Source organism: Scomber scombrus, chromosome 5, assembly GCF_963691925.1.
Source record: "Scomber scombrus chromosome 5, fScoSco1.1, whole genome shotgun sequence".
In the NCBI taxonomy this organism is placed as follows: Eukaryota; Metazoa; Chordata; class Actinopteri; order Scombriformes; family Scombridae; genus Scomber; species Scomber scombrus.
The window spans coordinates 27,827,254-27,844,661 of record NC_084974.1 but is presented as its reverse complement, the minus strand read 5'-3'; the positions used below and the strand labels follow the sequence as shown (position 1 = coordinate 27,844,661).

At 39.6% G+C, this 17,408-nt stretch overlaps 2 protein-coding genes across 8 annotated transcripts; one reads left to right on the top strand and one right to left on the bottom strand.

Annotated features, from left to right (window-relative positions):
* Positions 1 to 284: 284 nt before the first annotated feature.
* Positions 285 to 3,619, bottom strand: LOC133981030 (lebercilin-like protein). The gene is made up of 8 exons (XM_062419917.1): positions 3,379 to 3,619; positions 2,980 to 3,251; positions 2,396 to 2,638; positions 2,115 to 2,252; positions 1,222 to 1,291; positions 1,013 to 1,140; positions 685 to 781; positions 285 to 547 (listed from the first exon to the last, which is right to left on the bottom strand). The coding sequence occupies exons 1-8, from the start codon at positions 3,617 to 3,619 to the stop codon at positions 285 to 287; spliced, it is 1,452 nt and encodes a 483-aa protein (XP_062275901.1).
* A 1,189-nt stretch (positions 3,620 to 4,808) lies between these two features.
* sh3bgr (SH3 domain binding glutamate-rich protein) lies at positions 4,809 to 17,392 on the top strand. Of its 7 annotated transcripts, XM_062419813.1 has the most exons (10): positions 4,809 to 4,901; positions 6,503 to 6,688; positions 6,809 to 6,889; positions 7,658 to 7,747; positions 10,884 to 10,913; positions 12,202 to 12,225; positions 12,623 to 12,649; positions 13,974 to 14,000; positions 15,605 to 15,666; positions 16,713 to 17,392. In XM_062419813.1, the coding sequence occupies exons 1-9, from the start codon at positions 4,857 to 4,859 to the stop codon at positions 15,623 to 15,625; spliced, it is 531 nt and encodes a 176-aa protein (XP_062275797.1). In that variant the 5' UTR covers positions 4,809 to 4,856; the 3' UTR covers positions 15,626 to 15,666; positions 16,713 to 17,392. The 7 variants fall into 7 exon arrangements, with proteins under 7 accessions (XP_062275797.1, XP_062275801.1, XP_062275798.1 ...); XM_062419817.1 differs by lacking the exon at positions 7,658 to 7,747; XM_062419814.1 differs by lacking the exon at positions 12,202 to 12,225.
* Positions 17,393 to 17,408: the final 16 nt, after the last annotated feature.

Below are 17,408 nucleotides of genomic sequence, written 5' to 3'. Positions count from 1 at the left end.
CTCTTAGATTATCATTTATTCAGAGAAATTGTTCAGTATGAAAAAATCTGTCTGCCGCCACTGAAGTCATAATTTCCTCTTCTCACTGAAAAAAATATTTATATGGAGCATTTTTTTCCTTTATATATTTCTGTCCACTCTACAAGTCAGTGCCTACTCATTCAGTTTTAATCACATTGAAGGACGCCTACTCCATCTCTCCTGGATTTCCCAGCCGGTAGGTTCACAAATCCGTGTGTTGAGGGTCTCCAACCCCCCTCACCCTCATCTGGCTGTGGGAGCTTTCACACTGGTGTGTCTACACTGCTGCAGGCGGGTTTTCTGTTGTGCAGGTTCTCAATAGTTTGTATGAAAGTGTAGTTGCATTTGGTTTTGGACCGCTTGTACCCATTGCCTTTAGGTTCAGTTGTATTCAGAGTTTCCTCAAAAATGCCGGACACCTGGCTTTCATGTTCCTTTGGGTGCTCTTCTTCTAACTCCTGTGGGATGTGTTCCTCAGTTTGACGCTCTGGGTTTTCTTCTGAGCAACTGTTCTGCTCAACAGAATCTGACAACAAATATTTTGGTAATATTAAGCTCCATTCTTAAGCACATAGGTCTAAGTTTGTTCCTTTGTGTTTTCTTGAACAAGTAGGATAAATACAACTTTGATTTTTTTTGTGTAATGTGGCATGTAGTGCTCACCTGAACATCTCTCAGTCTCAGTTTCCTCTACGTGATTTTCTTCTGACGTGATATTAACTGAAACCTCTGACTCCAGATATCCGATAGTAAAAGACTCCTGCACAGGAAAATGATTGTAACCACACTGAAATGAATACACAGGCTTTGTTAGTAGCCTATCATAGCTAAAAGTAAAAAAAGGAGGGTATAAAATTATAGTGTAAAAATAAGTTTAAATAAATAAAATGGCCTATATTTATCATTAATCAACATGTAGGCTTTATAAATGTATGGAGTGGATTAAAATGCGGCCTTACATTTACATGTTTAGATTATTTAAATCCTGTACCGTGTTCACGGGGCTCTCCTGCTCTTCCAGCCTCTCTTCAGTCTCAGAATACTGTAACTTCAAAAGCCTCGCAGCCTCAGTGGGGATAAGGACTAATTCATCTGTTTGAACCATCTTACTTTCCCTTCCTGTAAATCAGAAATGAGTTTCAGACAACATCCACGACAAGTGACAACAAATTAGATACTGTCAAACTGAGTCAGCTTTACCTTTTTGGTTAGACCTTTTTAGAAGTCTGTGGGAGTAAATATTGTGTGTTTCCAGCTCTCTCTTTCTATGCTGTGTGAAGGAAATTAAACACCAGACATTTCTTTTTAACAACTAACATAATTTATGAAAATGACACATATAAATTATATATTAAAACATGTTCTTATAAAATGCTTATGTGGAGCATCAATTAGTAAGATTCAGTTTACTGAGTATCACTGGTAATCACTGCCTGTAGATAGGACATCAAAACAACAAATGCACTGCTACTATTTTAGACGATACAAGCATGCTCAATAATCTATATGTTAGCATAGATAGATAGATGGATGGATGGATAGATGGATGGATGGATGGATGGATGGATGGATGGATGGAATACTTTGTTAATCCCAAAGGGAAATTACAGTGTTACAGGAGCCACTGGATATAAGTAAAAATACAAAAACAGTGAGATGGGTAAATGAAACCTACACAAAAACAATTAAAGGTTAAAATAAATACATGCAATAACTAAATCAACTCAAATATAACAAGTATAATACATACAAATAGAATAAAGACTAGAGATGCAACCATAACTATAATATCATTTTTTCTGAGTATTGAGTGTTCAGTGATGTTAGTATGCTATAGTACACTGTACATCAGTGAAAGTCAGATGGACATTGCAATGATAATAAGGTTCATGATTGTACGTATGTTAGAATGTTAGTTTACATTAAAACATGAATAGTTTACACAAAGTATATATAGCAGTATATACAGACAGTACTTTGAAGATGTATATAGGTGAATCTGAAATATAACAGATGTGATGGATAATAGTCCATGTGAGCTGTCTGTCTTCACTGTCACAACAATGACTAGAAAACAGCTTTTTTCAACTTACTTTGATTTCAATAGTTAATTGATATATCTGCTCTTGCAGATAGCCAGACATCTTTCTCGCCTCGCTGGTCTTTCTATGTTCAGTGGTTATTTGGTGATTGGATGAGGCTTGGCACAACTCAAGATTCTTCTCTAAGTCCTAGAGATAAAGAAGTAAAATCACAATCAATGTTTTTCCTGTTCACACCTCTAACTGATAACATAATCTACATTTAGGCTGTGACACTAGACTCGCCCTCACTTGAACAGTACCAGACACCCCCCTCCCCTGCTGCTCCATACCAGTATCCTCTTGTCCTTCTCCTCCAGCTTGGCAGTGGCCTTGGCCAACCTGAGGCTGAGTTCTTCCCTCTCCAGCAGGTTGTGATCCTGGTTGAGCAGTTGCATACGCTGCAGACTGGCCGTAGCATTTAACAACTTGTTTTCCGTGGCCTGTAACTGTCTCGCCAGGTTGTCACGGCATGTGCGGGTCTCACGAAGCAACCCCTGCAGGGCTCGGACCTCTTTGTTGTGCTTGGTTTGGATCTGGGAATAAGGGGGGGCAAATGTGAGAAATGATTTGAAATATTTGATTTGCTGCTACATCTGGACGTTAGTGTGAAGAAATTAAGCAGACATTAGTTGAGTGAGTGTAGAACTACACTCAAAAGCATGAAATTCTGGGAAAGATTATTTCAATCATTCCTGGTCCAAATCAGTGAATAGCTTTTGAAAGAGAGTTGTAGAAAGCATTGTTTACACAGATAAAAGCGTGGCAACTTTAAAGGATGAGTACCCCCCTAAAGCAGGGTTTTTGTCTCTGAACATCTTGTGCACATGGTGATGTGGCAATGATTCACATCTGACTAAGCATTTCAGACACCAACCTGTGAAACGCTGCCCTCTGAGTCTTGGAAATGCTGCAGTGCCACCGTGTGGCGGTGCTGGAGCCTGTTCAGCAGTTTGTTTTCTGTCTTGGCCTCACTCAGCTGATGCTGCAGATCCCACACCTGGCTCTTCAGCTCACTGATGCAGTTTAAGTTGGCAGACTGGATCCTTGGCTTTGACACGTGCAGGGGCTTGATCGGAGTCAACTTTGGCAGTTGATGGTTTGTAGTGTGGTTTGTCTTCTGCTTGGGGGCCTTTTGTGCTTTTTTAGCTGAACAGACAAAAAGTGGTTTCACATGATACTTCTTACATGTTTGCATACATATTAGCAAAGGAACTGCAACTTTATTTGATTTAAAACCAAATCACATGTTTTAAATCATAGTTTAATAAAATGCCTTTTGTTCTTCCAGATGGTTTTAATTCTTGGCACTTGTCTGGTGACTTGGCTCCTGGGGTCTTGTATGCACATGAGTCAGTTTGGTCTTCAAACTCAGAAGAGTAGTGTGGAGAATTAGAGTCACAGAACAGTCTGGAGGGAGAGGACCACCGGGAGGTGTCCGTGCTGCAGCTCACAGCATCACCATAACCCCCCTTGTGAGCAAAGGCCTGCATCAGACTCTGCTGCCTCACACACATCACTTCCTCTCAGGCTTTTTCACTCTGACAAACAGAAGTAAAAACAAGGAAAAAATATAGGCATGCATGAGTACTTGGATAAAGTAATTAAAACTGCCTCTAAAAATTGAGCTGCTCATTCGATCATAAACAAATCTGTCCAAAACTTAAAAAGTTTGATAACTTCTTTTTGGTCCCTTAATCTTTAATAAACCGTCCTCCATTTTAACGTAGCGTTTCATATTTAACTAGTGTAGCCTGAAAAGTAAGAGCGTCATACCTTTTTCTTGTAAACAATCTTGTTTTTTTAGGGCAGTTCTCTTTTCTGTCCTGTTGCACACCACTGAAGAACAGACACATGCAGGGTTATCCTTTTGAATCCAGGCTGAAAATATGTAGTCAATAAATTACTCTTACCAACGGTTGCCAGGGGCCTTTTTTGGAACGGACAATTTCGCGGTTGTCATGGTAACCACCATTCATAAGCTATAGTAGCCTATGATTGCAAATGATTGCATTTGAAATGTATTTTATGTGCAGCTGATTTTTTGGAAAAGGAAAACATATTTGCAACTTTTTTAAAGAATTCGATATATAAAAAAAATAATAATTAAAAAAAATATATTATTTATATTTTTTTATTTTATTTATAGAAGTAGGCTATTTTACGTTGCAGCGACAGAAGAGAGTGAAACTGTGTCCCAAATACGCACCAACACCTATTGGATCAATTTCCTCATTTTTGAAATTATTATTACATATATATATATATATATATATATATATATATATATATATATATATATATATATATATATATATATATATATATATATATATATAAATTATTATTATATTTTTAAGGACCCTTAACAGGCCCGAGGTCCTGCGCTTGGAATCCAAAGCCTTACAGCCTACAGTGCTGGTCAGTGCTATTTCTGTCCATATATGCACTCAGTAAGGAGCTGGAAACTAACTTCACTGTCCCCTGCGCCGACTGACAGCTGAAGTTGCCAATCAGTCTGACCGGTGCTGCGCCCCCAGGGGCCAGACCACCAATCCTGCACTGATGGAGCCTGGAGACCAAAATAACCTCACCAGTGTGTGTGTGTGTGTGTGTGTGTGTTTGTGTGTGTGTGTGTGTGTGTGATCTCAGTGCTGTGTGTGTCCGTCCTCGGTGCACTCTAATAATAGAGGGGGCTGCCTTCTCCTTTAAGAGCCTACTTGTTGCATACTCTCCAAAATACACTGTAACAAAATGGTTATCAAAGTGTTTCTCGCCTCTTCATCGGGATCCACAGCGGTAAGCATCCAATCCACGCGGTTCATTTGTCTTTAGAGTAAAACTATCAATGGTTTCCCTCCTTCAATAGATCAACACTTTCACCCACATTGATTTAAGAGCGCCGCAGCACAGACCTCGAAATGAGCGTCTCTCGCCTTTGATTTCGCTTACATAAAGTCTATTGGCATTTTGCATGTTTATGACTCGGTGTGTGTTTAAATAAGAGCTCGAGGAGTGCTTTGAGACTTAAATGATCGCGCGCCGGTCGATGTGAGTCAACAGGCAAGAGTTTTCTAGAAAAGGGGCTCCCTAAGTTTTTCATGTGACGGACCCCGATATAGACCAGAGCCCAGTTTCACCCCTCAGAAACACACTGATAGTGATCGCAGGGAGATATTCATTGAATCTGTCCAAAAACAAAGATGGGGGTTGATAACCACAGCAGGAAAAAATGAATTCATCTTGTAGATCTATTTCTTTTGTAAAGCTGAACAGGCAGTTTGAGCCAGTTCAGGGATGGCATGGTGGCCCAGTTGGAAAGCTCTGTTGTCCATGTGAAAATACCAGAGTTTGATTCCTCTGAGTGGACCTCATTGCATGTTTGTGGAGGCTTTATTGCCACACATTTAATGCTGGGAAAGGGGGACACACACACACACACACACACACACACACACACACACACACACACACACACACACACACACACACACACACACACACACACACACACACTAAATTCACTTTTAAATTGTATATTGCACTATATTTTTAGGTTTATTTTTACTTTTATTTTATTTCTGCACTTAATCACACAGCCTCATCCTCAGACCTTGTTGTTCTTATTTTAGTATTTTAGTTTTTAGTATTTAGTATTTAGTATTTAGTATTTAGTATTTTTTTAATAGTTTTTTGTATTTTGTATTTAATGTTTTAGTATATTGTTCTTTGATGTCTTTGTGAATTAAGCTGCTGGACCCTAAATTTCCCCAAGGGGATCAATAAAGTTTACATCTATCTATCTATCTATCTATCTATCTATCTATCTATCTATCTATCTATCTATCTATCTATCTATCTATCTATCTATCTACACACACACAGGTCGATTTATATGTAGCAAAGTCAATACTGTAGGTAATACAGAGAAAAACAGCCAATCTTCACATGTGAGAAGCTGGAACCAGAAGATGTTTTTTTTATTTGTGCTTTATAAATTAGTTAAATAATGAATAAAATATCAGATTTGTTAATGATTATTTTTCATTTGATTGACTTATTGATTAAATGACTAAGTCAAGTCAGTTTTATTTGCATAGCCCACTATCCAACATCACACATTTGCCCTAGGGAGCTTTAAAATCTGTCCCTAGACCCTCGATTCAGATGAGTAAAAACTCCTTTAACAGGGAAAAAAAGAAGAAACCTCAGCAGCAGAGTAGGGAGAGTAGGGTCATTAAAAGTCCAGATGAGCAGTCTGTTGTGATAGACAGTCTAATTGTTTGGGTTTATTGTGTCATGTTTAATTTGTGCACACGCCTGAGAGGAGCACCACTGAGCCACATTCTTTGTTTAAGTAATAAATGACAGCCGTATCCCCGCGTGTTCCTGCTCCCCAGATCAAGAAGAAGCAGCAAGATGTGGTCGGCTTCTTGGAGGCTCTTAAAGTGGACTACACTCAGCTGGACATCGCCTGTAGTGAGGACAACCGCATGTGGATGAGGCAGAACGTCCCTGAGGAGAAGAAGCCCACCAACGGCATCCCCCTGCCCCCACAGATCTTCAACGAAGAGAGCTACTGTGGAGTGAGCACACAGAAACATTTTCATAAGTCATTTAACTGAAAACCCGTGCTCATAAGTGCCACAAGCTTTAAATGTTCAGAAGACTATTAAATGTGAAGTTTTTTCTTATTTTTTGTGCAGGACTATGAAACATTCTTCGATGCTAAGGAAGACAACGCTGTTTATTCCTTCCTGGGGCTGCCCCCTCCTCCTGGGTCAAAGGTCAGGCCTATTATCTCCTTTTTTCTGTAAACAATGAAACAAAATGTCTTTATCCCTAACCTCTTGGTTTTTTAAATAAATGCATTATCCTATATTGCAAAGGCAGCAGAACTATTAAAAGCTTTGCAATCCACTGACTTCATTATATCTATAAACAATTGTCACACTGTACAGGACTTGAAATTAACTGTTACCAACCTGCCAAATACCTGCATATCTGATTATGTTTTTATTATTTTATATATGGACCAAAATTAAAATTATTCTAGTTTCCATGACTCACATAACTGTGAGAAAGCAAAATTCATAAATCACAGATGAAACATACATCATTGTAACTTAGAAAAGAGAAATCAAAGTAAAGACTACTTAAATAGTCCATCTTTTCTTCTTTTGTCCTTTTAACAAACACATCAAAGTCAAACAACCATTTCAGTATTTGATCATTTGTACACCAAAATATTTTAGGTTTATACTGAGCCATTTGAATAGAGTGGAATAAAGCCACAATTTTCCAAAATGATTGTTAGTTTTACAAGTAAATATGTTAAAATAGCCTTTTGGCTTAAGGATATTCATTATTATTATTATTATTCAGTTGTTTTTATTGGGTTTTATCCATAATATAAAATGCTTTGTAACAGCAACAACAGCTTAAGGATATTCAGTTTAACTTGTAGAGGTGATATTGGCCAGCGATCCAAACAGTTCATTTCAAGGCTTGATTTGGTCACATTTCTGTTAAACCGGATAATTTTCTTGACACAGGAAGCACAACAGGCTGACATGGCAAACATTGTGGAGAACGGGACCCATACTGAGGAAGCTAATGCAGAAGAAAACGTTGATGAATCCACAGTAATGCCGTTCTTTCTTTTAGTGTCCCGCCATGTTTTGTTTCTTTAACCGCGTCTTCCCTTTTTGTTTTACATCTGTTATAACCAGTAGGCGATTTGAGGGGTATGCCATCCTCCTTGTTAGCAAAATTACCAAAATGTGGTTTGTGTTAGTATGCGTCTCCACTTCCTACCACTATGCAAAAGTGAAGCCAACATATCTCCTTTCCGGTAACTGCCATCTTGCTTGCGTAATGTCATTTGGAGCCAGAGTCTGTGCAGTAGAGTCTGACGGAGGTTTGATAGCGTTTGATGATGTCTGTCATGATGTCACACTCACTTTTTTTTATATCATCAAATAATGAATTAAAAACAAACTTATCAGAAAATTGAGCACTTGAACAAACTTCAGCATGATGAGAACTACCTAAAATGACAGAAAGCATCTTTGGGAGTTTAAAAAAAAAAAAGTTTAGCTCATCCCCATCTGCTAACATTGAGTGGATGGGACTTATGATCTATACTGCAGTCACCAGGGGCAATTGAAATGTGGGCTTCACTTTTGGGGAACTGCCATGACATACATATACAGTCATTAGTTAAAATCTTTGGCTCTGACCATTGCTCTGAAATATCAGTAGCCTAACTGTGCTGTGTATTGATAAATCAATGCTAAAAATACACACACAGACCAAGCCACCACTGTAATAAAATATATCAGGGGAGACATGACTACAGGTATAGTTTTTAATATAGATGTTTGGTGTAACCTTGGAGTGAAGCACATACACTGACCGCACTATGCTCAGCTGTTACAGTTAAATAACTCAGGGTAAAGTTAATACCATCAAAACTATGGTGGGTTTTGAAAAATAAGCATGATTGAAATGCTTGATATCCACATGCAGTAAAAGAGGCCTACACAAAATAAATATTTAGCCTAATAGCAGTTCTATTAAATCGAAATTATAATCAGCATTTGATAATCCTGCAGTCCTAAGATTACCTTCCTATTGGCCTATCCCCCCTGTTAAAAATTAAGAAATCACCTACTGAGTACAACCTAACAATTTCACCCTGTCCATACCTGTTAACTTGAACAGACTCTTTGTTTCCTTTAGGCCTGTGTGTCCAGTCATCACACTGTCCAGACTAATCTTTTTGTGTTTTGCATGGTTTTAGTTCAGAATACGCTGATTTTTCATTGTCACACTAACCGCTGTGTTCAGACTGTCATGGCGTCCATCATGTTCCTGCAATCACTTGTGTAATTAGTTCTTTACTAGGTGCAGTATGTTTGGTTTGGATTGCGAAATGTGATGTTTAGTTTCATTGTCACGGCTCTGTTCCTAAAGCATAATGTGTCTTTACTATGATTTGATTTCAGTGACTTTCTAACAATTCCCCCTCCTAAAGAAAATCCCTGCTCGCAACGTAGCTCAAACCTGGAGCTACCCATTGACATATGCTTGTACATACATGCATTCAGTTCACCTTCTACAAATATCTCTCTTACAAGTTCTGCTTTAACCTTCTTTAACAGGAGATATTTCTATTAGTACTTGATATTCAGTAGATAAGTACGTTGAACATAAGCAGGATTTTTGTACTTATTTAATTTTACTGATGTACTATGGTTATTGTATGACAGAATATCGATATAGCTGAAAAATCCTGAATCACTAAACTGAAACTGAAGAAGATGGTAGCCTATAGATTTTATGCTTCAAAAACAACTAAAAACCCAACTCAACAATTATGCACAGTTGAACTTGTGAACTTCTCTTTATTATCCCAAAAAGCTCTAATGTAGTGCTGCAGCAAAGTGCAAAATAAGTTCAGTTCAGTTAAGTGAACTAGCTGCAGTTTGTTTCAGGCAGGAGGTCTTTTACCCCAATACTTGCTGTTCATGGTATAAATACTGATTTCACCTATAACAAAAATGTTGTCTTCATTGGCAACTCAAAAAACACATTATTCCAAAGTTTTGAGTTTCATCATGACTTCTGACACTACAGTCTACACTACTAAACTGCTACTACTTCCTCTCTCCTCCATTTAATTCCCAGGACTTACATCTACGTTAAATGTTTCTGAATCTCTCCAGCCGACCATCTGTATGAAACACTGCTAAATAACCTCATTTGTTTACCTTGATCACCAGTTGTTGTTTTCACTTCACAATAAGGAGGTCCCAGAGGAAGAACGTAATGGGGATGCACATGGAGAGGAGGAGCAGGAACAGGCTGCTGATGAAGTAGAGGGTGAGGGTGGCGAGGAGGAGGAGGAGGAGGTAGAAGAAGAAGCAGACACAGCGGAAGGTGAAGCCACGGAAGGAGAAACGGCAGGAGACGAGGCACCTGCGGAGGAGGAGGAGGAGGAGCAGGAGGAGGAGGAGGAGGAGGAAGAAGCAGTGGAAGAAACAGTGGAAGAAACAGACGAGGTCACAGAGGACACAGTAAATGCAACTTAACTCGAATCCAACCTTCCGCCATCGTTTTGCCTCTTCCTCCATCCCATAAATGTTTTGAATGTTTGTTTTTTCCCGACACTAGAATCCAACCTTAAGTCGTTGTTTTGCCTCTTCCTCCATCCCTTCAATGTTTTGAATGTTTGTTTTTTTCCAACGCTAGAATCCAACCTTAAGTCGTTGTTTTGCCTCTTCCTCCATCCCTTCAATGTTTTGAATGTTTGTTTTTTTCCGACACTTCCCCATCATTCCTGGAATGCTCTGTTTTTTCCCCTCAGCATCTTCTCCTTCCCTTTAATGTCGTCCTTTTTCTCCCATATTAAGGGTTTGCCTCCTTTTCAAGTTCCTGTCATCTTCGTACTGCATCTCCTCCGTCAAGTCTCTCCCTCTAACCGACAATGTGCAACATTTATGCTTATTGTTCTTATTTGTCCCTTCAGCACCATTGGATATTAACCTCTTAAATATTGCATTCCTTTAACTTTTTTATGGGTTTCTTTTTGTTTTCTCCATTTGTCACCTCCCTTTGTACTCTGTTGATGACACTGTTGCCACTGGTTTTGGTAATGCACATTGCACTGCATATCCGTTCACTATTAACTGTCCTGGTCAAAGTGTGTTAAGCCTCTTCTCTGTTGTCCAGATTCACAGTCTGCCATCTCTAATATTATCTTTTCTTGTTTGTTAGGAGGCCCACGCAGAGGAGGAAGAAGAACAGGTATGTTTCTCAAAAGTTTGTGGTCACACTGAAATCAAGTCAACACTTAAAACAACTGTGATTTTGTTCCTCCAGCGCTTTGACCAATCTTTGACCATTGCCCAGCCATGTCTGCTTCCCAGTGATTTGAAAATTATTACTAACATGAGCTCAACCTGTTGGCTGTCTCTTACCTCTAAAAATCTACTTGTGTAATGCAACAAGCATCTCTCCTCAACATGCCAGCAAATACTGCAAAATAGAGGTCAGACGGATCATCAAAAGCTTAACCCTCACAGTTTTAAAAGCCTCAAATGGAATTTCTATTCATGAAGGCTCTTCTTCATACAATACACAAGGCAGAGACAACAGAGGAGCAGGTTAAGCCAGGCGAGGCTTGCTTAAGTTTAACTACTGTCCCATGTTCAGTAGTTTAACATATATTTCTGTCCAGATAGTATGCTATATATTTTTCAGTTTCCATATTAAATATGTTAAAATACAGGATCGCTTTTCCCTCATGAATGTGATAATCCATGCACAGTCTATTCAGTGCTTATCAAATATGTCCTGCATCTCAGCCAGAAGTTAATTAGCCATATTCAAAAGCACATACACAATTTGACTTTAAATTCAGGTGGTGACATCTCTCAGTCTGTGCACAAAGGTGTTTGGTGTGCATTGCCTCAACTATTTTTTTTGGTTTTGTTTCAAACTAATCATCTTTCTCTGCTGTAGTAGCTGCTCATGTCAATGTGGGATTTGTGTACTTCTTAAAAAAGTTTTGTAGTCTCCTTCATGTCCGCTTTTTAACCTATTTCTGCCAATTTGTAGAGAAAATGACGCTTGTGGGAATGCATGTCATAAACCAATCAAACTCATTTAACAGCCTTTACACCAACGCCAAATATATCTATGACTATAGAAATTTGATAAAAAATATATAAACACATTCAGAACTGCTAAAATCTACTTTTAACTCAAGACTTTGGCAGCTTGCTTTCACTGAAAAACATTTATGTGAAGAGTGCATTTTTTAAATCAAGTTCATATTTTGATGCACCACTCTCAGTGACTAACTGACACACCACACACATCAATCTCCATCTCCTACTTCAGGTGGCTGCATTTAAGAACTTACATGTTTCCTCAATTCATATTTCATGCCAGTTACCTGACTCGTTGCACACTTAGACTTAGATGCATCAATTACAGAAGTCTTACTGCTTCCTCATGCACGCGCTATATAGCCTTTGACCTTCCTCTTTGCCCTTTGTCCATCTCTTGGTTTGCCCCCCCCCCCCTTCAGGAGGAAGAGGATTTGCAGTCAGAGGTAACTGTGCGTCGGTGATCTGCTCTTGCTACGGTTGCTCCCTGTAGTCATCAAGAGTGTGGGTTTGGTGGTGCAGAGATCAGGGAAGGCTGTGCTGGTCGGGGTGGGAAAGGGTCTTGCTCTGCTATTCCCACTCATCTGTAGACTCTTTAATTCACTCACTCAAGACTATTCTCTTTATCACTCTACTCCATTAAAAAAAACAACATTTTGTTTTCCTCTCTTTCTGCTAACATCATGTTCCTTATTTCTTCCTAGTCCTGTTGCTGCTTCCTGACAACCTCAACTGTCCCAATAGTTTCCATTTTAAATCAGTAGACTCTTCTATAGCGCATGCCTGTGGTGCTCTCTTGCTCCCCAAACAGCCTGCTGACCTGCTATCTGTTATCCCCTCTAGGAAGAAGAAGAGCTACGAAAGCTTGAGGTAGATTCACGTGATTTTTTCTTTCCTTTTACCTGCCCCCTAGCGTCCCTCAGTTGGTCTTGTCTGTATTTTTTTGGGATCACCATTCACTTTCTTGCTCCCTTTTCCAGTATATCAAACATTCCTTTAATTTCATCCTCCACTAGTCAGTACACCTTTTCTTATTGAGGATATTCCAGCAGTTTCCAGAGCATTTGCACAGTTTACCACACTTTTAAGCCAAAAAGGACCAATCACACTGCTGGAAAAGTAGTGTGGCATTTGTGGTCAGAACATAGTGCAGGATAAAGGACAACACTGCTGGCCATACCAAGAGGTTTTGCTCGTAACCTCAGTTGTTTGTTGTCTCTTTCCACGCATATATGCAGTGATTCAGTTACAGTATGACCTGCAGTGATTGTCATAAGAAACAAGAATCATTACCAGTAAAGTAACACTTAAAAGCCAGCGTTTAATACTACCTTCTATTATGCTGGCAGTTAATATACAGTATATCATCATGTGTTCTGCATCCCTGCTTGCATTCACACACACACACACACACACACACACACACACACACACACACACACACACACACACACACACACACACACACACACACACACACACACACACACACACACACACACACACACACACACACACACACACGACACTCCTCACAGTTTCTTGAAGGACAGAGCTGCAAGTTGCTGAGTTAAGCCTCAGTCAAAGATCAATCCAGCTACTTTTCACACAGCACTGCTTAACTTCAGAGTAATTTATCTTGAGAGTTTGGGCTAAACCCAACCCCAAAGCAACATTTTCCTGTGTTCAACACAATCGCAGTTGTAAGTTTAGACATCTCTGTCCTGAGCACTGTGTGAAAAGGGCTTCTGCTTCTCTGAGACATTCCAACTCTCTGCCTGATCTCCTTTTTAAAAATGCTTCAACGCTTTGCTTTGTCGCTTTCCTCTCTACCATTCTATCTCTTTTGTCCTTGTCCTACCTTTGTTGCAGGAGCAAGATCAACAAGGCAGTGAGGTAGTTTCCTGTGATTGGCAATTGTGGCGTATTGTGTTTTTAGACTCTTTAGAGGGTTTCACTGTCCTCCCTCCTTCTCTCTCTTTCTCTCTGTGTGCTGCATGAATATGTAGATTCTTTTCCATGGAGATGCCTGATGGTGTGCAGCATGATAAATATGACAATAGTTTAATTAAACCATAGGTGAATTTGGTGAGGTAACAAAAATGCCAGTCATAAAGAACCATAATGTTTGTAATTTTCCTTTTTTTTGACATGTATCCATATATTCAACACTCCCTGATTTCATCTTCCATAGGAAGAAGAAGAGGCTGAAGTGCAAGAGGTATATTTAGATTGTAGTCTTGGTCCGTGCTTTGCGTGGTGTGAATCCTCTTGGGGTCTTGATGCTTGACTGTATGTGCAGGTTAATGCAAACTTTTCTTCTGTCTTCCCCCAACGCAGTCTTGCATCATGCATTCAACTGCACAATGTGGGAATGATTTTTGTTGATGAGCATTACTTCAGAGATGAAATCACACAGTATTTGTTGTTAGCCCAGTGTTATAGTGGGCATGTTCAATGAGTTTGCCAAGACATTGTTGCTTTCTGTTTTGATGCCTTAAGAACAGGTGAAAAGCATTGCTTTGCTGTTCAAACCTGCCTGTGTGCACACAAGCACAAATTGTTTTCAGTCTGGTTATGTTGCACAGAGGGGACATGCCTGTCTTTTTTAAGAAGGCATGGCCTTTGTTTCTTTTTTTTGCCAAGAGCACTTTAAAACAAAATGGATATGACAAGTTCTGAAGAGGATGGATTGATGAGATGGAGCACTTCTTGTTATTGGGCAATACTGTTACTGTTTTTTGTTTTTTGTTACCTTGGATGTCTCACTGGATTATGAACTGCTGCTTAGTTTGTTTCCAGGTTGTTTAGATGTGTGTGTTTTTGGGTTCTTACAATATTACATTGTACAAGATACTGGAATCAAGTGTTTGTGGCCTTTAAGTAAATAGTATACATGAAATATAGATAATGATGTCATTATCAATATTATATAACGATGCTTGTTGTTTACTTCGAGAAGGCAGGCATCAAACTGTACTAACAAGGAACTGCCCGTCAGTGCAGCCCCAGTCATGACACTTTAGTAAGTTGTGTAATAAGTTAAAGGTGCAGTGTGTAGAATTTAGTGGCATCTAGTAGAATAGACTGGGCAGACATGCAATATAATGTTCATAAGTATGTTTTAATTAGTGTATAATCGCCTAAAAATATGAATTGTTGTGTTTTTGTTATGTTATCATGGATTCTACTACTTGCCTGGAAGGGGGAGGGTGTATTCAGTTGGTTACAATCTGCAACCTCATCGCTAGATGCCAGTAAATCTTACACACTGGTCCTTTAAAATTTAGGCTATTAGACATCATCTTATATGGTGCGCCGTCTTAAGTACCGCTCTTGTCTCACTCAACATGTCATCTCAGGATATATAGAAATCTGCCGGTGATTAGTCTCTTTAGTGGCTCTCGGCCCTGTTTTTATTGCTATCCACTGCCCCTTTCTCGAATTACTGCTCCTCCATTTTTAACCCACCAACACCTCAATCACAAACATGTGAAGGCCTCTCACCTTCCTGCCATTTGGACCATGACTTCACAACCCCCCTTGTTTCTCTTTCTTTTTTTGATGTGTCAAAGGAAGAAGAAGAAGACTTGGAAGAAACACAGGTAGTATGACAGCAATGACTTAAAATCCATGTTGGTCTGTTCATACTGCTGTCTGTGTTTGACCTGCCTGCAAAAATTCTTCCTGTGTGGAACACAAACACACATAAGTAGAACATCTTGATAGTTTAGACCTATTAAGGACTTTTGTTTTGAAATTAGCAATCTTGGTGAAGAGCAATATGAGACATATCAGTTATTATTATTTTTCTTCTTTTAACAGGAGGAAGCAGCAGCTGAGTAGTTAACGCCAGGCGACGTTGATGTCAGCTTATTACCATCCAGGTAAAATGTTACACTTTTTTCCGCTGCTTTGTTTCAATGTTTCCGCTCTACCACTGGATGGCAGTAAAACCTCATGTGGATCAATAGCAAACATCACCGCAGCTTGAATACTGTAGGTCCCCCACCGGTGCTGCTTTTATATTTGGCATTCATGCAACCAGATTGATTACCTAGATAAACATGTATTCAGCAGAGTGATTTGCTTTTGTGTGCCTCTTTGACCCTGCTATCAAATCGAAAAGCCACTGTATAATAACCCAATTACTCAGACTCTCCGTTTTATCTACATTATATATTGAACCTATGAAGCAATGGTATAGCATTCGCTGCAATATTATAGTTATTCCTTTTACATGAAAAGCATAAATCTCATACACTACCACTGATAGTCTCCTTGCTTCACCTTGGTGTGTGCATGGAGTTGCTTTTGTTTCCTGTTGCCATGCACCTGAAGGTGTTCAGTAAGAGGAAACAAACTAATGCAGCAACTTATTTACCAGGGACTGCCCCCCATAGATATATGCTATACTACCACCACTGTCTTTATCTGCAAAAAAATGCAGTTAGCACAAAGAGTGCCTGGGGACTGTCTGGAGCCGTAACGAAAACATCACACAATTTTATTTTATTTATTTTTTTGTTCCTCTGAGGCAGTGATGCTGATGACGATAATGGTAAAAACCCTAATCGTCAAAGCCTGTCTTGTAGTCCCTCTTTGGCATGTCAGGCATCTATGACCCACTGCAGGAAATGTGTGGGTCCAGGGAGAACCACAGAGCAGGCTTTGAAGGAATAGGCAATGCTTTTCTTCCCTCTTCCCTTAGCAGTCTCCCAACCCCTGCAAGCCCCTGTCACGCCTTGTTAGAGGAAGCTGCTAAGTGAGCTTCAGATGTGCCTCCGGAGAAGCGGGCACGCTGGGTGGCATGGGCAGAGCAGTGGTAGTGGTGGTGGTGGTGGTGGCAGTGGGTGCCTCAGCCATCACAGACAACCGGGAAATGTGTGACCTTATTTTTTTTTTTCTGTTTGTCTTGTGTTCGTGCCTGAAGGAGCCTCCCGTGCCGTCTCCTCCTGACCCCTGACGCTTGACCCCCTCAGACCCCTCACTCTTCCCCACGGCCACACTGGACCCCACTGGAAATTGCTGGTCATGTGCTTGAAGACGCCGCCAAATCTGTGTCCTAACCCGCATTTGCTGCCCCTTCCCTCTCCCTTTTGACTGCAATTATGACTTAATTTTTATATTTTGCGTGTTGAGACATGCTTTAGGACAAATGAATATGTTAAACTCAAACATATTTTTCATGTTTTACTTTTAGAAATTCTAGTTTTGTAACACAAAGAGGCAGCAAAGTTGTCAAAACGCAAACTTGGCTTAGCTCGTAGTCTCTCTGTCAGTGTCCAAGTTTCATAACTCACTTTGTAGTGAGTGAATTATTCTGTTTTTTTGTGTCAGTTTTACCAATGTTGTGCCTTGATGAGTACAAAACATCCCTATAGCAACTGAATTTGTAAATGTAAACTAAGACATCTAATGGCTACATGAGAAAGAAATATGCACACAGACTGTAAGACTGTAAACTACTCCACCACCACGACAACGATGTCTGCCAATGCTGCTGTCTAACCAATGCACTTTGTTGAATGAAGAGTAAACATGTGATTAGGTATTGGATGCAATGGAAAATGCAATAAAGAGAACTCGTAAAAAAAACTAAAAAAACACTAACATTGTTATATTTTGT